The sequence below is a fragment of the Ascidiella aspersa genome, chromosome 9 (genome assembly GCF_963924565.1).
Source record: "Ascidiella aspersa chromosome 9, kaAscAspe10.2, whole genome shotgun sequence".
Taxonomy (NCBI): Eukaryota; Metazoa; Chordata; class Ascidiacea; order Phlebobranchia; family Ascidiidae; genus Ascidiella; species Ascidiella aspersa.
In genome coordinates, this window is record NC_139455.1 from 16,284,048 (window position 1) to 16,303,406 (window position 19,359).

Sequence of the window (19,359 nt, forward strand, 5' to 3'; positions counted from 1 at the left end):
GTTATAATTTTGGCTTGGATAAGTGGTTCAGTCGGCGATAGACGATAATCGATATTAATATTCATAACCGATCGCGGCAAATTTTCAAATGGCTCTAGATTGCTCAATTCAATTTGAATTTGAACGAGATTTTCACACGCTACTTTTGTCTACTCTATCTTCTTAAGGAAAGAAATTTTGAAGAAAAAAATTAAAGTTTAAAAAATTCATATTTACAACTACACAGACGAAATATCGTGATTTTTCATCCTGGTAACATCCGGCCAAAACGATTCGATATTGCCAACTGCCCCAATAATGACCTATATTAAGAGGAGGACAGTGGTCACACCTTTCTAATGACACCCCATTTGTTATAATTTTGGCTTGGATAAGTGGTTCAGTCGGCGATAGACGATAATCGATATTAATATTCATAACCGATTGCGGCAAATTTTCAAATGGCTCTAGATTGCTGTCTATATTTTTGAAGATAGTTCCCACAAATATAAAAGATATATTACACTTATTTCCAAATATTAACAGAAATAAGCAAACATACTTTTAAATTTGGGTTATTGTTATTTTTTGTGAAGCCAAATGAAAAATTGTTAATATTTTTAGGCAATTTTTTTAAAACAATTTATAAAGAAGAATCTTACCAAATATTTGTTCATCGTTTGTTGTTTTTTTAACATTGTTTGCAAAACCAGGGTTCGTCGTTGTTATCAATTGCTCCTTGAGGAACATGTGTTTGAACACATTCCCTGTGGAACCATTCCTTACAACTGCTGCATTCTATTAAGAAAAGCGCTCTGTTATCGGCTAATCTACAATTACAGTAAATGTTAGTCTGTATAGCTAAAGGCTTTCTTTGTAAACCTGATCTATTCCTACGCGTAAAAAAAGGGGCAACAGTGCGATTAAAAACCATTTTCTGAATCTCACTGCGGAGTGCTACCTCTTTAAATATTACCTGTTCCGGTTTGATGTCGGATAGTAGTGCAACTGCGAATGTTACTGCAAAAGGACCACAATTGGAGCTTCCCTTCTGTTGGCATACCTTGGGAAATTCGAATTCGATGTTTTTATCATTTTTAAAGTAAACAAGTTTTGACAATTTAAATAAATCGTCTGAACTATATACGCTATAACAACTGTCATATATTTGTACAGAATTACACTTGGTTGAAAAAATATTAGACGCCATTACCCAATGATTAGAATGTACATTTAAAATTTGAACAAACTTTCCAACTGGAGAATGTACCGAAGGAAAATTAAACGGGGTCTCATAAGCATGAATGCTTTGTAACCCTCCAATTTCGGGATATTGTTTGGCCATAATGTGCATTAGTGAATCAATATGCCTGTCGCTTAGCCAAGTGTCTTTTGACAATAACTCCACATGGTCATTTTGATCCATGTTGAAACTGGGTTGATATTTTACACCACAGCAACGGCGTCCCCAGCAACTAACAGGTAAGTGTGAATTACATTGGTGGTCTGTAGGTTGTTTAGTATTTTCCGGCGCCTTTCCGCGCCTTTTAGGACTATAGCTTCTCAAGTCCTTTGAAGGAGCTTGAAGATATTTTCCAACCGTCCTATCTGGCCCTGCGATTCTGGGTTTCTTTGCCCAGCTTTCCTCCTCCTGTGGCTGGACGACTGCCCTCTTACGCCTGGATTTTTGCGCCAACCGAATGTTATCTCTAAATTCACGAACTAAAGCAACGCTGTGATCATTGTACACTTTTGCAAACTCAGCAACGTTACAAAACCGCTTTCCGAAGCACCGCGTTCGCTTTAACTCCTGCTGACTTTTCTCCATAACGCCTTGCGTCCTGTTGTCTTTAGATAAATTTTGCTCCTCACTTTTAGATGCTTTATCGAAAAATTCTGACGCGCGTTTGTAGGACTCGTCCTTTCCGTGACGACCCAAATCACCTAACAGCAGTCCGGTCCAGAGAGCAATTTTCGGCAAGCAATTACTAGTAAATTTTACCAAAAATTCCGGACAATAAAATTCGGATTGACCACATGCTTTTTGCATTTTCACTGCCTGTCTTGCTTTGCTAAGAGTTTTTTCAAAATATACAACAAATGGGTTTGTTGAAATGTTGTCGGATTTGGTGTTTTCAAGTGCGCTCTCCCCTGCATCTCTTTCGGTCAGAACGAATGGTTTAGAAATATCATATTTACGTTCAATCTGATAATTTAGCCATTTCCAGCTTATTTTTACCTGTATGTCATTTTTAGATGTAAATAAAATTACCATGTGATACAAAATATTGTTTATCGCATCAAGAGATCCCGCGCACATTAACAAACCCATCACATACATTGCCTCTTGCCTTCTTTTAGAAAGAAGACCACAAAGGCTTTTCATATTCTTCATGGTGTGGCTGCCACACAAATGAAGAAAGGGCTTGCTAAAAGTCTTATCAGTTGCTTTTCCTGACACCACATTAAAACAACGATCTAAATAGGCTTCTAAATCCTCGCTCATATAAACTGACAACAGCGACCGAATAATTGCCATGCTTCCGTCGCAAATAATTTGGCGCACAACGGTTTTTCCGACTAATTTATTTTCGTCCGAATAAAACATTTTTTAAAAAATTCGAAATTTTTTTCTTCAAAATTTCTTTCCTTAAGAAGATAGAGTAGACAAAAGTAGCGTGTGAAAATCTCGTTCAAATTCAAATTGAATTGAGCAATCTAGAGCCATTTGAAAATTTGCCGCGATCGGTTATGAATATTAATATCGATTATCGTCTATCGCCGACTGAACCACTTATCCAAGCCAAAATTATAACAAATGGGGTGTCATTAGAAAGGTGTGACCACTGTCCTCCTCTTAATATAGGTCATTATTGGGGCAGTTGGCAATATCGAATCGTTTTGGCCGGATGTTACCAGGATGAAAAATCACGATATTTCGTCTGTGTAGTTGTAAATATGAATTTTTTAAACTTTAATTTTTTTCTTCAAAATTTCTTTCCTTAAGAAGATAGAGTAGACAAAAGTAGCGTGTGAAAATCTCGTTCAAATTCAAATTGAATTGAGCAATCTAGAGCCATTTGAAAATTTGCCGCGATCGGTTATGAATATTAATATCGATTATCGTCTATCGCCGACTGAACCACTTATCCAAGCCAAAATTATAACAAATGGGGTATCATTAGAAAGGTGTGACCACTGTCCTCCTCTTAATATAGGTCATTATTGGGGCAGTTGGCAATATCGAATCGTTTTGGCCGGATGTTACCAGGATGAAAAATCACGATATTTCGTCTGTGTAGTTGTAAATATGAATTTTTTAAACTTTAATTTTTTTCTTCAAAATTTCTTTCCTTAAGAAGATAGAGTAGACAAAAGTAGCGTGTGAAAATCTCGTTCAAATTCAAATTGAATTGAGCAATCTAGAGCCATTTGAAAATTTGCCGCGATCGGTTATGAATATTAATATCGATTATCGTCTATCGCCGACTGAACCACTTATCCAAGCCAAAATTATAACAAATGGGGTATCATTAGAAAGGTGTGACCACAGTCCTCCTCTTAATATAGGTCATTATTGGGGCAGTTGGCAATATCGAATCGTTTTGGCCGGATGTTACCAGGATGAAAAATCACGATATTTCGTCTGTGTAGTTGTAAATATGAATTTTTTAAACTTTAATTTTTTCTTCAAAATTCCTTTCCTTAAGAAGATAGAGTAGACAGAAGCAGCGTGTAAAAATCTTGTTCGATTCCGAGTCGAATTGACTAGACTGGAGCCGTTTAAAAATCGCCGCGATAAAGATTAGAATCGAGCAGTCTGGAGCAGTATCAAGATGGCCGCGATCGGTTATGAATATTAATATCGGTTATCGGCGCTATTAAATACTTTCCCCCCTTAAACTTATAGCAAGTTTTATGTCACTAGAAAGGTATTTTCTTGCGCAACCCGAATTTGTTAGTTAAAATAATGGATCAAGCTTTTTTTCCTTATTTTATTGCAAATATTAATTATGAATATTAATATTTCTTTATATTTTTATAATTTTTTATTAAATTTATAATGTATAGACAATTCTTAGTATCGTGGTATAATTTTTTTTTTTTTTTTAATTTTCGTCGTAAATATGTTTATTTTGGCCTTTGTATTTCTTTGTGATGGCTTTTGTGCTGTGCAGCTTCTGGTGCACTTTTTTCAGTGTAATATGCTTTTCTTACGTGACGGATCCATAGAAATTTTTAATTAAACCTTCATCTGTATGAGAACCTTGGCAATGTTGAAGTATGAGCTTAACTATACTGCGTTCAAGCCTTGCCCTTAATAGCAACAGCGCAATTAAAACCAGGACTGCAAAGGCGACTAACAACACCCCGACTCCGACCGAAAAGAAAATCGCGAGTCCGACTCCTACTCTACAACCGTTATTACTTCCATTTACATTACTGAATGATAGTGTATACTATATATGGTCGTCAAATAACTCATCCAACCACAATACGCGATTTCAAACCACAATACGTGATTGAAAATATTACACCATAGTATTCTATACTCTTAGTTGTATCGAAAAGCGAAAAACAACTTTACATCACGCATGTTCTTAAATTTTATTACGGCTGCGCGATTGGCACACGACGCTTTTGAGCTGAAACTGTTTTACAAAAACAGCTGAGACATACTAGAAGCATCATACAGAATACATTTTTGCATTCACGTATAGTTAAAAGAGGAAAAATGTCCAATTTGACCAGACGCTTTATATTTTGCCGTATACTTGGGTGTACCTATTCAGTTATGACTGAGGCCTGCAGCCATTATATTTCATTGGTCACTTAATGCTGTTGCTGTTTATATTCGATATTGGGACGAACGTGGTAATTGTTTCAGAATAGCGTCAAAGATGTCACAGAAAAAATAAACAGGTTATCAACGTGTGCGATTGCGTGTCCTAAAACGCCGCCCAAGGGGCTAGGCACAATGCTGCAACAAGTTTGTCCAACTGTTACGTTATATTGCAGTGTTTGGATTGTTTCAGACTCATGTGCGTTATTTAATTACTATTAATTTACTGACGCAAGGTCAACCGGGTGCAGACAAGTTAAGCTAGTCAAGCACTTAATTTTTCTACACACGCCGACATATCTAATGCACGACACAAAATCTTTCGTTCAAGTCGATTTAAGGCATACTTCTTTCGTAGCCAATCATAAAATTGTAGGCGCAAGAGTCGGTATTAAAAATTCAGAATCGCATTTATTATATAAATCACAATATAAAATATCAGGGGTAACTAGACCTCGAAATAGGTATAAGAATCGTTGCGCTTGTGATTTTGTTAAAAAAAATAACAAATGGAAGATGTTTTATGTTAACAGGTATGAGAGCGTCCAATAAACAGCAATACGGTGATTTTTATGCCTGTTTGGTAAAATAATGCAGATCGTGTCCGGGAACTATCGTTCAATGGAGGACAAGTCATGGTTTACATTTGATACACAGTGGTGCGGTTCATCGGTAAACTTTCCATCGCAGCTGGTGCAATGAAGAAGACTGCAAATATTCGTCCATTTACCATAAACACGTCAGTCGTTCAATTACTATAAATAGCTTCGGTCGTTGTTTGCGAAGTCATTGCGGTCACGATGCGTTGGCGCCCTGCGGTTAACGGCACACAATGTTTTAAATAGGTGTACTGTTTTGCAAGCTACAACATTGCAAAGCAAACGCTTTTAATCTTTCGTTGTATCTCTGTAGGTTATACCGTGGACTTAATTTGAAACACATCATGCTTCGAAATACAGATATATTTTTATTGTAAATCGTACCCTGTTTGCCAAATGTTTAGTATCACTGATCGTAATTTTATCGATGTGGTGATTTTTCTAACTTTCTTCAGTTATTTTGATAATACCGTCCGATCATAATATTTCTATGAGATAAAAATATTTTACCTTTACAGCAGGCTGCAGAGTCGGAGTCGGACTCGGGACTCTAGGGGTTGGTTTGTTTTGCTGGAGTCGGACCCGGGACTCGAGTAAGACCACGTAAAACCACCCAAGTCCTAAATCCTACATGCGCATGCGCAGTACTAAATTTTAAAACTTATATAGTCGCCAACTGGAAATTTAAAAATAGCATAATTTTGTGGAATATATTCCAATCATGTATTGTGAGTGAATGAACGACACCCCTATAAGTGGATTGGTGAATATCCACGTTATTTTATGTAAGTTGGCGGAATACAGGCTATAGAGTCAAGGCCGGTCTCGGGAATCGACGAAATCGCACATTTGACCGGAGTCGGACTCGGGAGTCGGACTCGGCTTTATTTTTTTGCCGGAGTCGGTCTCGGGTTAATTTTAACCGACTCCGCAGCCCTGCTTTACAGTATGACTGTACAGGTTTAGCTTATAGTGTCATAGCATATATGAGGAACCCTAAAAATTCCAACCTAATAACTGCATTTCTTATTAAGGACCGCATGCTTTGGGTATCCTGTGTTTAAGGCAAGGAAGTTGTTCCGAAAAACATGCAGGTCTATGTACTTGTACACGTCTAAATCCTATGCCAACAGTTAAAAATTAAAAATAATGGTCGGTTTAAACTATTAGGGGTTTTTAAACTGGGGTCCATGGACCCCTTGGTGATCGGTTTAGGGGTTCCGTGAAAGCCTAATTGAAATATTAGTGTTTTTAATTTTATTAAGAATAAAGCGGTTTTATACTAAATTTAGTTTCATTTCACTTTCTAAAGTCTATTTGTATTGTTACGTAAATTTATAATGTGATTTCTAAAATTTGTAGCCGCTACTGGTCCATGCGAAGCCAAAACATTATTGAAGGGTGCGCAGTAATAAAAGTCTGAGGACTCCTTGTTTAAACGAATTTATTTGTGCCATACTGTACGCTTGCGCTTCACCTAGCGACGTTTGGTGCACTTTCTATTTATAATTTGACGCATTTTGTTTTATAAACACTAATTTAAATATCTTCGCTAAGTGTTTTATTGATTCTTTCTCGTTAACATGCTTATGTAGGCGTTGGGATTGCGGTATTTGTTTTTCATGTATAAATCAAATAGACACGTATTCCATAATGACAGCCCATATTTTTTAAACCCATCTGGGTAGGGCACATTTAAGTGTTTAAAGTAATGTGTTTAAAGTGTAGGTAGTGTACAAGTTACCACAGGCAGAGCGGATCCAGGGGTGCTCTCTCCTCCAAACTGTATTTTCTGCCAATAAGTAAGTAGAAAATTTGCTCCGTGCGAAACTGAAAACTCACTTTTATAATCTGGTTTTAGCCTCACGGCTTCACGCGTTTCACCACCCTCGAAAATGACAGTTTTGGAAATGTAAACGACATAAAGGAGATTGTCGTTGGTTCTAATTAAAAACATTTTTGTACTATAGCTTTTGTATTGAAAACAACACCTCTCCGACCTAAAACTTTCACAAAATAGACGATATGTGTGGTGTTCCTAAGGTTACTTCTTTATGACGTCATGTGCGTATATAACTTTGTGACGTCGTGTTATTAGTGATGTCATCTCTCAAAAATTTCATGATTAACTAAGAAAAATCCTGGATGCGCGCCGGATCACAGGTCTGTCTATTTTAACGCAAGCCGTTTTAATTGAGACAATCATAAAAATAGCCCATACCAGACATCATAACTAAGAAAGCATGACATGCTAAGTTAATATTATAGAGTCACCCGGCGAAGTGCATATTGCTTATATGATGATTGTCTGAGTTGCAAATTTTACAGACTATAGTGCAGCGGTGGCGGACAGCCGGGCATATTTTGTTTAAACATATTTTCCTTTTCACCTGGCGTCATTTTATAGCGGTGATTAAAACACTTACGCCCTGTAGTTATCTTACCGATAACGTAATTTTATGGAAAATGCAACCAAAGTAAATTGTGCCTGGAAAAGGGCGTATATTACCTACTCTTAAAGCTGCTGTGCGCACAGATAATTATAAGCCGTCGTGTGCGGAAGGCAGGACAAAAGGAGCGTCTCCATAAACCGACCGGGCCGATGAGCAAAAACCAAGAGTCCATCACCTACGCGGTTGGATTTACCCCGGGGCGAATTTCGCCAGGCGAATATTTGCCGTGGCACTGGGAAAATACGCACTCAGCCAGAGCGTACCAGCATGGTGACGTTTTTGCTCACAGGAAGGCGGAAAGGTGTCGGCAACGTAGAAGGAGAATCAGGCTACGTCTTGGAGAAAAGTTTGGGGCGGTAAGGCTGACCAATGCTAAATTTAACTCTAGACGCTGTTATCTGATGAATAATAATCCAATCGCCCTTAGTGCTAACGCACTCTTATGCTTTTATCATGACGCCATTGTGCGCACCTATTGGGAAAAATCTAGCTGGTATATATAAGCGAAAAGGCAGTGATCTATACGGCTTTAAAAAACAAGCTAGTTTGGCTGGAAATGCTTTCGGTTCAGTTAAAGTGGTACTAAATTCTTGCGTCTCGTTTTTGAGCATATATTAGAATAATTGACAGACAGAAAGTTGTGATAGTTGCATTGTTTATTGCGTTCGGCTGAAAAGTTAACAAAGGGAAATGTTAAACCTTTTTAAACTCTTAGTTAAAAGGTCTTAACACCTATTTTTAATCTTCATTGTGCTTTGTTTGTTAGAGACCCAGCGTTTTTATACACTTCTTTCGATGTCCAACACTATTTTTGAGGAAGATATTATATAATACTTACGTAGGTTTAACGTTTTGAAATCACAAGACAAAACTAACCTGGAAAATACGCCCCTACCAGAAAATAGATGTACACATGGATTTACCATTAGGCAAAATAAGCACGTGCACCAAGGGAAGAGGGGCAGCACAAAACTTCAGTGTTTAATGAATTATTTCGAGTTAATTAAACGTCTCAGACCTCGTTAGTGTCCCGGTTAAATAAATGTTTGGTTTTTCTTTCTTAAGTATCATTTTTAAACTCTCTATAAATGTTTGCAGGTATATGAGAACTATTTCCAAAACAAAAATCCTGTAAAGTAATAATAAACTGACCCTAGATTGGTAATGAATATTGAAACTTACCTATTTTATTTGATAACATGGTTTATTGTGTTTATATTTTAAATGGTACATGTAGGACACCAACGACTTAAGTGCTTAGGGCCTCAAAAAGGCACCATCATGCCCTAGCTATATGTACATCAATCAGCGTGTTTGTGTTGCTCCCTTTTTAAAAACAAATGTTCCCAATTACGTTGTGTGACAGGCGATGCTAAAACTCTACGTGTTCTGTTCTCGTTTAAACAATGGTGAAGCGGGCGTCCAGAAATCCGTCAGATTTGACCTACAGTTCAAGCCAGCCTCGTGTATGTTTGTAAACAGCGCTCATGAATCCAGTGCTTTGGCGTATTTCTATAAGAGGCGTATACTTCTTCAAGTGCGCTAAACTGGTTATAGGATGCAGTTAGCGCAAAATTGTAATGTGCAAGGAAGTTGCCAGGAACTGGACAGTTGTGGGTCAGAAAGTGACAGTAACGTTTGTCAACGTTTGGTGTGCTGGGCAGTTTGCGTTGTAGTTAATTGACAGGCGTAAAGGTGCGTAATTGGCAGGTTGTTGGATATTGTCCCGCTATATTACACGTGTGGTTCGACCACCACGGTTTTCTTTTTTAAAAGTATAGGGTTTATATTGTTTCCTCAACCCCAAAACAAAATACACATTCTTTTTTCATACACAAGTTTGACACATGTGGAAAGCTTAGCATTTTTCGTATAAAGCTCGTGTAGTTTATCCTACGGGCAACACGTTGATTGCTGGTGCAGATGGTGAAAAACAGGTTTTCTGTCGGGTGCGTCAGGTTGACTTTAGCAGGTGTGCATCAGCCAACGCTTGTTTGAATCGCTGTAACCGTTAATGTAATACTGTCGAAGAACTATTTTGATTATTTTAGTTACAGTTGTAAGTATAAATACACATGGCAGCGCTTTCTAGCGACATTTACTTGATATAAATAGTTTGTTTAAGGCAGTGATTTTAAAACTGTGTCCGCGGCACTCCAGTGTGAAAAAAAAATTTGTAAAAAAAAATTGTTAAGTGTGCCGTGAAACTTTATTTAATTTTAATTGCAAATGAGCAGAAACCCAAGCATTTTAGATTGAAAACCCACTACATCTAAAACAAAATTACGACCATTAAAACATTTACATATCTTTTGTCGTGTGGTAAGGGAAGATGCAAAGTTACTGTATTGTTATTCTGTAAGAATTGTGCCGCGAAATACTTAAAACTTTTTAACTTTTAAGTGTGCCGCAAGCCAAATACGTTTGAGAACTACTGGTCTCAAGTGTAACGGCTTACATTTGTTTGGGAAGTTGGGATTAACTCAAAACTTTTATCAAATAAATTTGACGAAGAACATTTTCTGTGTTAAGAAAGGAGAATGAACTGAGCCTCAAAGCTAAGAGCTAAAAACTATTAAAAATGTTTTAAATCGAATCATCGGCCACTTTTTTTTGCAGTTAACATTAAACGAAGCTTATAATTTAGGGTAACTACAGATGTCGTACAGATGGTAGTATAACGACTACGAACAACCCATTTTATTTACGCTGAATGGAGTTTAATTTTCACAGAACATTATTTAATGTGCCCTCTCTTTTCCAGCGACACCTCTATTGATTTTCCAGTAAACTTTACTCTTCGGCAGCCGGGCCGTTACATAGCGACGTTAAAAGGAGTATAGCGTAAACATTGCCAATCGCCAGCGAGCGTCTGGCGTGCCATGAGCGTAACCTCGCTCAACTACCCCAGCATCGTGGACAGAAAACGGAAGCACAACAAGCAACAGCGGGCGGTCGGCATGATGTACCGTAGCTCTCGTTTCAAGAGGTCTCTGGCCAAAATGTCGGTTCTCATGATGCTCGTACTGTTCACCTACGTTATGATGGACGACAAGCTGCAGATCCAGCATCACCGTAGCGTCATACCAGTGGAAATAAGTAAGTGCTGTGCCTATGTCTTATTTTTTTTTCGCAAAGCAACTGGTATAGCTTGATAATTTGCCTCGTGACTACGGGAGCTTTTCTGCTTGAATTTCCTTTATTGTTCTCACTTTTTTGAGCCTCGATACTCTGACTTTGCTTATTTGTATAATTGCTCTATGTTTTGAAACTTTTTATATGTAAATAGTTGTTATACATTTTTTTATATGATATAAATTCACAATGACTAATTGACTTAAACATGACCAGAATGACTTAAACTGAGACTTGACTTTATACATTTTGCAAATTCCCTAATTTTGAGCTTTGGTCATCAATAATAAGACCAAGAGAAGTATCAATGTAACTTTAGTCAACATAACTTAGATCGGTCAGGCTGTAAAGTCAGATATGGTTGGACCAGTCTTTATAAATTCTATATAGTTTTACCTTTGCGCAAAAACTAGACTTCACTTTTGTCGAGTCTAGTGTTTTTGTTAAGTTTTGTGATCTTGAAAACTGTTTGCTCCCTAAAATCTCAATGAATGTTAGCCGTGTATTGATTTGCTATGTTTTGTCAATAACCTGTTGTACCTGCTCATACTTTTTAAAAGGAGAATGCAATATGATAATGGTATCTGAACGCATTTCGATATTATTCATTTAAAAGTTGACGGTCAAAGTAGGTATAATGTGTGAAATAAGATTCCATGTAGCTGTAGCAATCAAACTACACAGCAGATCACGTTTCCCGTTTTGATTCGACAATAGAAGGCTCACCAGTTTTTATCTCGATCTGCGTTGAGTTATACACGCAATTCCGATTGCATCTCCGATAACCTTTCCAGTCTTGTTTTAAAAATTTTACTGTTAAACTAGCAGGTTCTGTAGTTAAAGTAGGCTTTGCTGACGATGTCCTATAGCTTGGGGCGTAGTGCTGTGCTTGAATAAGGCGTCTGGTACATAACATTCTGTGTTAACAACCAATGGTATAAATATTTTTAAAAACTGTTCTGCAGCTCATACGGTTTAAATTTGTTTTTCATAGCAAACTGAACCTCATGGTACGCATTTTTACACTAATCAAAACGATGTTATTTCTCCAAAGATATCTGTTGTTAGTGGCTAATACAAGGGTAAGCCTCGGAATGTTTGCCTGTCAAATGCGTTCAAAAAGTTCTGGGCACAATTTAAGTTCGACTGACCAGAGTAGCATTTTCGAGTTGCTTGTTTTGGGGCGTCAGATACTCATACAAGTTATGTCATCCAAAAACTCCATCCCGTCGCCACAACTATAGATCTTAATTCGTCGCGAGTAATTCCCACACCACAGATCAAGTAACTGGTTGAGTTTTGTAAGTTCAACAAACCAGGACAAACTTTTTTTAAGCTCATACGGCTTAAACTTATTCGGTTGGAAGTGGTTGTTAAAAAAGGGATTAGAGAGCAATGTTTTCCACCTGGGGACCGCGAAAGGTTAACATTAAAGTGGTCAACATTTTTTTATATTTACTGATATTAGCCGCACCACATAATTGTGGGTAAATTTTCATTATAGTAAAGTATTTGACAACGTATTAGTGGTTTGTATAAACACTTTTTCAATGTTCAAAATAATCGTTTTTAAACTGATGGCCGTCCGTTGTGACAAAGAAGCAAAAGGGATCCGCCAATTATAAAGTTTGAACATCTCTATTCTTGAGCAATTCCAGCATTACCGACAGATATATATGATAAGACTGTTCAAAATCCTACGAAAATTAATAGACAACAAAGTAAACCCATGCTTTTGTGGCAAAGTATAGTTATCTTTTAAATGACTAGAACTCTGGCTCTGACCAAGACAGGAAAGTCTAAAGAATGTTTGCATCCATTTGAAGTCATTGTCGTCATTTACGTGTAAAGGCGAGGAGATATATTCTTATATTACACATTTAGTTTGCCATAAGCTCATTTTCTATTCTTTAGGTGTTTCCAAGGAATGGCTTGACTACTTTCGCCTGCAGAGATCGCTTTTGCTGGCCAATCAACCGCTGCCTGTGACTGAACCAAGGGTTGAACCAAACCTTCTAGCGAACATTTCCGGTGTTGAAGGACGAAGTGGAGCACCAGAAGATTATGGAAAGAAAGAAGATAAAGAGTTCGCCTCATCGTGGGATGAGGATATTAAAACTGCAGTCGCACAGTTTCCTGGGGTACGAAGGACACTTTTTGTTTGGTACTATAAAGTCCCAGCTTAGGTTAGCTGTGAATTACTAGTCAAAGTTCACATGAATCTGCACTTTATTGGTAGTAAAGTATTAATGAATATGAAACTGTATGACGTCAAAAATTTAAGATAGAATGTTTAAACCTTTGTAAAATGTTTTTTACAACTGATAAGATTTCAAAAAAGGGGTAAAAGTTTAAAGCATATAGTCATTTATGTGCTACATTGCTTGGTAAAGGTTTTACGATTTACTTTAAAATGGAGAATTACTCCCCAAAAAGCCCGCAGTTCTTGTTATGGGTAAAGAGTCTTGATTTAACGTTAACAAAACCAATTTATTGAATTCAGCGTCACAATGTATTTCGTAGAAAATGCCGAACAAGAAGTTTGTCTTTCACAACAAACTGCCGAAAAGCGGAAGTTCGACAATGAACAACATTCTCAAGGTGTTGAGGCGTAAGAACAAGTAAGTGATAACACGTTGTGTCATCATCAGATAAAATTGGGAACTTTTGTTCGAAATCGTAGATAAAATTCGAAAGTGATTCATCGGCGCGTGTGATACGACGACGGTTCATTTCAGACATCGAAAATATGATGACTAAAGCAAGTTTTATAAGCGTTTGTCACATCAAGTCTCATACGAAATAAATTGATATACAGGGTAATCACAAAATAAAAAAATATATTTAGTAAGTTTAAAATGGTTGACTTTCAATATTTGGACAAAAAAATTAGTACCTAAAAAATGCTACCATGTTCCAGATATATTTTTACATTACTATTACGTGAGGAACAAAATTCCCGAAAATTGAAAAAAAAAATTAATCACCACCTTGTTCATATAGAATTGCCTAGTACCTTGACCCTACAATGAACAGTCTTGTTAAAACATTCTAATATTTTAAACTACTTTTATTATAGGTTCAACTTCATGAAAGTCGATTCCGGCGTGACACCGTTTCATGAAACCAGATCATTAATTGACCTTGTTAAAAAGAAAATGAAAGCCCCCTATCTACTTCTAAAGCATCACTACTGGATGAACTTCACAACGTGAGTGTCGCATTGGATTAGTGACAGAATGAACGACAGCTAACCGTAACCTATTATAAATATTGGTTGCCCTCAACAACCCATGCTTAAACTGTTAAGAATTTTATTATGAGGAAAGTTCGCGTACAATGTTAATAACACACTGGGTCATGAAATTGAAATATTCAAATTTATTCAAGCGTTTTGTACAAAAGGACTTCTTTTCAAAAGTTATACTTTCTGGTATATTAATATACCTTTGGTAAATAAAAATTCGAGTTGAATAGTTGTTATACTTGCTGGGTTGGTATTTGTTGCGATGAACAGAATGCGGATAACTTTACCCTTGTTTTGGATAAAACATGTTCAGCGCGAAATTATAAAATAACAGTCACACGACGCTGCCGACATTTTATATTTTCTTAAATGTTTTTTTTTCAATACTTTCCGTATGGCCTCGCTAAAACATCTAAATATCAATATCTGAGCTTTAAGTAATAATCGTTGTTCAAATCTTTCAAGTTTCGACATGGAGCAGCCGACGTTCATCAACGTTATTCGGGATCCGCTGGAGTGGTTCACGTCGCACTTTTATTTCCACCGATACGGTTGGAAACGAAAACCCGGTTGTAGGATTGAGCACTGCGGTATGTCCGAGGAAGACTTCAATATGGTAAGAAAAGCAACAGATACAAAATGTACTGATACTTACCATAAAGTCATTAAACAACCTCTCACAAGAAAATAAGGCGTTCGGACATACCCTTTTCAAATAAGTTGTTTAGAAATTTAAACTTAAAATGCTTAACTCACATTTTTTTGTGAAGCCTGTGATCGTCATGGATTGTTTTGTTTTCATATGGTCACTTTTCCACATTAAATTACATATTTCAGACCATCGACGAATGCGTAAGGAAACGACACAAGCAGTGTACGATGCCTTGGATGTATATTCCTTTTTTCTGCGGAACTGCCAAAGATTGTTTGGAGTAAGTTTTATTTAGTTAGTTCTCGAAACTGTTGATTTTCTATTTAGTTTATAAATGCACTGATGAAAAAAGTGGTGATCAGCCAGTCGCAGAACAAGAGCCGCATTGATTACTTGATTAACTGCAAAAAAAACACACCTTGTACATGGGAAGAAATAGATATAACGCTTTATATTACTTACTTGCATATATAGGTTTGTTCAGCTAGAGTTATTACACATTTTGCACACTAACAACATTTTGTGTATATGCTACATTAAAGTTGTCCGATAATATATGAGCCGATATCCAATGCCAAGTGATAGTGTCGGTACTCGTCCGCTACTATAATGGTTTCGCTCCAATTTGATACCAAATTAATACAAAAATTTCAGCTACGATTTGCCATCAAACGCAGTAATTCTTACATTAAAAGGCGAGTTTATCATATAATAGCAGATTAACAATTGGATGTAACTCATCTTCTTTAGGTTAAAGCAAATTTTGCCGTAATAATCCCCAAAAAAAATATTTCTTCTATATGCTTGTCTGGTAATAGTAATGACTTCATTTGGCATAGGATCGAATTGCAATACTTTTTGTCGAAAATATCGGGTATCGATATCAGAATAAAACGTCAATATACGTACATCCCTATTATAGACATTTACGATTTTTTTAGATTTTATTCAACCGGAATAAGATTCGAGCTGGGGTAGATCCCGTAATTTTGTTACAGGGGGCACAGTAAAAAGCAAACTGCCATGTTTAAGCTGACAAGATTTCGCAACGACACGTTTTGCGCGAAGCGCGTAAAACTGTTCACTTAGGTCATTAAAAATGGCAAAACTTAAGGCAACGAGAATTGACACTGGGCATCCTTCCTAAAACCTAAATTCAACCGGAAATCAGGAGCCGCATCAAAGTGGTAGAAGACCCGAATGCGGCTCGCAAACAGCAGTTTGACCAACCACGGACTAAAAGTATAACATTAGTATATAAGAAACATCTAAAAGCGTTTTGCCAATCTTGCGCGGGCTTTGAAACGAATTTTTGTTATCAGGTAAGCGTCGTCTTTAAAAACGTTCAGGTAATTTGTAGAAGGCTATATTGGTGTGCATAATTTTGAAATAATTCTAAAACCATCGTGTTGTTTAATTGATAAAGTTGGGAGAATGACCCTTCGGCCGCAGTTAAATGTTTACGTTCCAATGCAGAATTGTTACGATGGAGCAAAAAAAACGGTCCCTTGAAATTGCAAAGAAGCATTTGCTCAATGACTATTTCTTGGTTGGCATCCTCGAACAATTCGAAGACACACTGCAGATGTTCGAGAAGACGATGCCCAATTACTTTAAAGGGGCGATAGACACTTGGAGAGGCGACTGTAAGTAACACTTTTACATTGACCAACGCGTAAGCTTATAACTTTGACATATTCGAATTGTGAATAAATATCTAGATTTGGTCGACATGTTTGTATAAATACAAGAACCATAGTTTTGGGTAGGTTTAAAAAATAAAGGACATTACAAATATGTTTGTTATATGTATATCGAGTAAGAACACTAAACGATGAACTCGATAAGTTTTCGAAAGGTTATCGACATCTAAATTAAAGACCGCGTTGAGTATCTTGAAGAGAAAATTTATGATGTACTTGTAACTGCCACTTTTAAACTCTGATAAACAGAACAATTTTTGAGAGGATGCTTATTTGTTGCCGGCCCTTTGTTGATTAGATCTAGTATTACGCACCTTATCATGGTCTACCAAAAAGCTCGATTTGTCGGGTGATATCTTGAAAAAGGCAAATAACTATATGTATGACTTATGATTCATAAGCAGGATATATTACAAAAAATGTTTAACTACTTCAAAACAATTTGCCTACATTCTTTCCAACTGATCTTGTTGTCGACTAAAATGCATTATGAAAACAAAGTGGGCGTTTGTGCACTCTTTAACAAAACGAAAAATCATAATATTTACAAGAGTGTTGCTATTGAGTGCACCGTTTTCATGAAAATGAACTTATATTCTCCAGAGTTTGATGAATTTAATAGAACTTGCAATGTTAAATGCAATTCGACTTGTACGCTGCCCACATAAGTGCCTGTCAGTTCATAGTATAGTTCTTTTTTACAACTTACAATTAAGTTAGCCTTTCGGCTTGCGATTGCTGGGTCTGTTAGACCAAGCGCGCAATTCAGCTAAATCCACATTATTCGCCATTTCCTCCGTATAATCCGCGAGACCCACTGCTATTGTTATGCAACTAAACACGATGAGGTGTTCCTTTACCGCAACCAGTATATAAGAACAGTGGCGTTTTGAACGCAGAATAAGACGGTTGGAACAGGGATGATCAACCTTTTAGCAGAATGGGCCGCATTGCAATTTTAAAAAATTCGATGGGCCGCCTAACCTATTAGATTTAAGGGATTACGTCATAAGTTACGTCAAATCGTGACGTCATTAAACAACTTAACTTATAGGCGCTCGCTCTTCGAGAGTGAACTTGTGCGCAAATATGCAAGTAAATCTCGGCCTTTTTCGCGAAGAAAAATAGTTTACATGCCGTATTATGCCATGATGTGACACCTTTGGCCTGATATATTTCCTCAAAAACACACATTTAGAAAACACACATCTTGTTTAACAATGATGTGCACAAGTGTTCGATGAATGTTGAATGCGACATTAGACTCGATTAAAGTCTAAGACAAATTGTAAGATTAGGCTTACATCAAATACTGCACGTTCTACACGTGTTAATGATAGTCGAAACAACTGAAAGTTGAAGTAAGTGGTGGGCTGCACGTAAACATCAGGCGGGCCGCAATGCGTTGTTAAAAGGTTTTCACTTTTTTTCTTCCCTTCTTTGTTTAACAGTCGTCCAGGAGAAACAGGAATTGACGAGGACGCTCAACAAGAAGACGATGAGCGACGAGTCGCGGCGCTTTTTCGAGCAGGGCCCACTCAAATACGAGATCGAGCTGTACCACTTTGCCCGCAAGCTGTTCAACGCGAAAATGCGCAAGCTTGGAATAACGCCTGCCCCGACTTCGGTTTCACCGTGAGCCAAGAACGCCTACGAGATTCCTGCACGAGGAGATAAGGGCGCCCAATATCATTACGAGTCGAGCGGGTTGGAAGGCCTTCGCTGTGTGGCAATAGATGAGAGCGAGCAACAAAGGTCGAAGAAATGCCAAAACAAACCGTCGTCGTCGTCGATATTATGCGGCCTTCTTCCGGACGCTATACTTTTACCAGTCGATTTCGGCGCGGGCTGAAACGTTATCTGCGTCTGTAAACGGACCATATACGTGGAGGATATATGCATTTATTTTTCTCTCAAATGTTATCTCCCTATAGCAGACCATTTTTTACTTGGTCATTGTTTTTTTGTTTTTTTTTATTTTTCACTTGGTCATACACAAAAATGCAGCTATGTACAAGTAAAATACATATTTCCATTTTTAGCTGACTGCGGTTTATCTCGGATAAAAGAATCCGAACGGGCGCTGTGAATGAAACTGTAGAAACCCTGAAAAGGGAATGTTTTTATTCTTATGCCTATTTTATGAACAGACGAGTGTTTAGGACGTATAAGTTCAGTATGTAACAACATATCAAAAATATCCACGTTTAAAAATTGTATCGCATATAAACGTTCCTAACTTTTTCTTTGGTCATTCGGAAAGGTCAGCTTTAAAATATAATCGATAAAGAGCATTACTTTGTTGCATGGTGTTTTTATTGGATTGCCCTAAAGCGAAATACTATATTCTAGAAGTGGTTTGGCCATAAGTGAAATTGCATATTATTTCATATATAGTTACAGTATTTATGTTAGAGCCACAAATAAGCCTATAAGGCTACGTTTTCTACTTAACAATCCTACACCGCTGCGCAATATTCTTGTTTATTTGTTTTCCTCAGCTATATACTGGCCAATGAAAACTATTGCTGCTTTCTTTCCACTTCTTGCCATTCTAGAATATTATTAGTAAACACCTTTTTGTGAATACCCCGTTGCTTTCATCTAATGTTATTGTTTTCAGATCTTTTCTAAAGCTATCATAATTGTTTTGTATAGGGAATTATTTTTTATAAAAACCTTATTGATATTTATTGCGAACTTTTCAATTCAAAATGTAATGAAAAGTTGATAAAGCCCAGTAGTGGC

The 19,359-nt window shown here is 37.1% G+C and overlaps 1 protein-coding gene across 2 annotated transcripts; it reads left to right on the top strand.

The window, feature by feature from the left end:
- Window positions 1-8,128: 8,128 nt before the first annotated feature.
- On the top strand, window positions 8,129-19,319 carry LOC146133253 (heparan sulfate 2-O-sulfotransferase 1-like). Of its 2 annotated transcripts, XM_083396675.1 has the most exons (9): window positions 8,129-8,230; window positions 10,639-10,973; window positions 12,924-13,150; window positions 13,533-13,630; window positions 14,089-14,220; window positions 14,722-14,872; window positions 15,094-15,188; window positions 16,385-16,554; window positions 18,063-19,319. In XM_083396675.1, the coding sequence occupies exons 2-9, from the start codon at window positions 10,757-10,759 to the stop codon at window positions 18,248-18,250; spliced, it is 1,278 nt and encodes a 425-aa protein (XP_083252801.1). In that variant the 5' UTR covers window positions 8,129-8,230; window positions 10,639-10,756; the 3' UTR covers window positions 18,251-19,319. The 2 variants fall into 2 exon arrangements, with proteins under 2 accessions (XP_083252801.1, XP_083252800.1); XM_083396674.1 differs by lacking the exon at window positions 8,129-8,230 and having other exon boundaries at window positions 9,505-10,973.
- Window positions 19,320-19,359: the final 40 nt, after the last annotated feature.

Excerpts from the sequence above, each read along its gene's own strand:
- LOC146133253 (XM_083396675.1), top strand. The coding sequence starts at position 10,757 with ATGAGCGTAACCTCGCTCAACTACCCCAGCATCGTGGACAGAAAACGG. Across the intron at positions 15,189-16,384 it reads ACTGCCAAAGATTGTTTGGA|AATTGTTACGATGGAGCAAA; the intron begins GTAAGTTTTATT and ends GTTCCAATGCAG. Across the intron at positions 16,555-18,062 it reads AGACACTTGGAGAGGCGACT|TCGTCCAGGAGAAACAGGAA; the intron begins GTAAGTAACACT and ends TTTGTTTAACAG.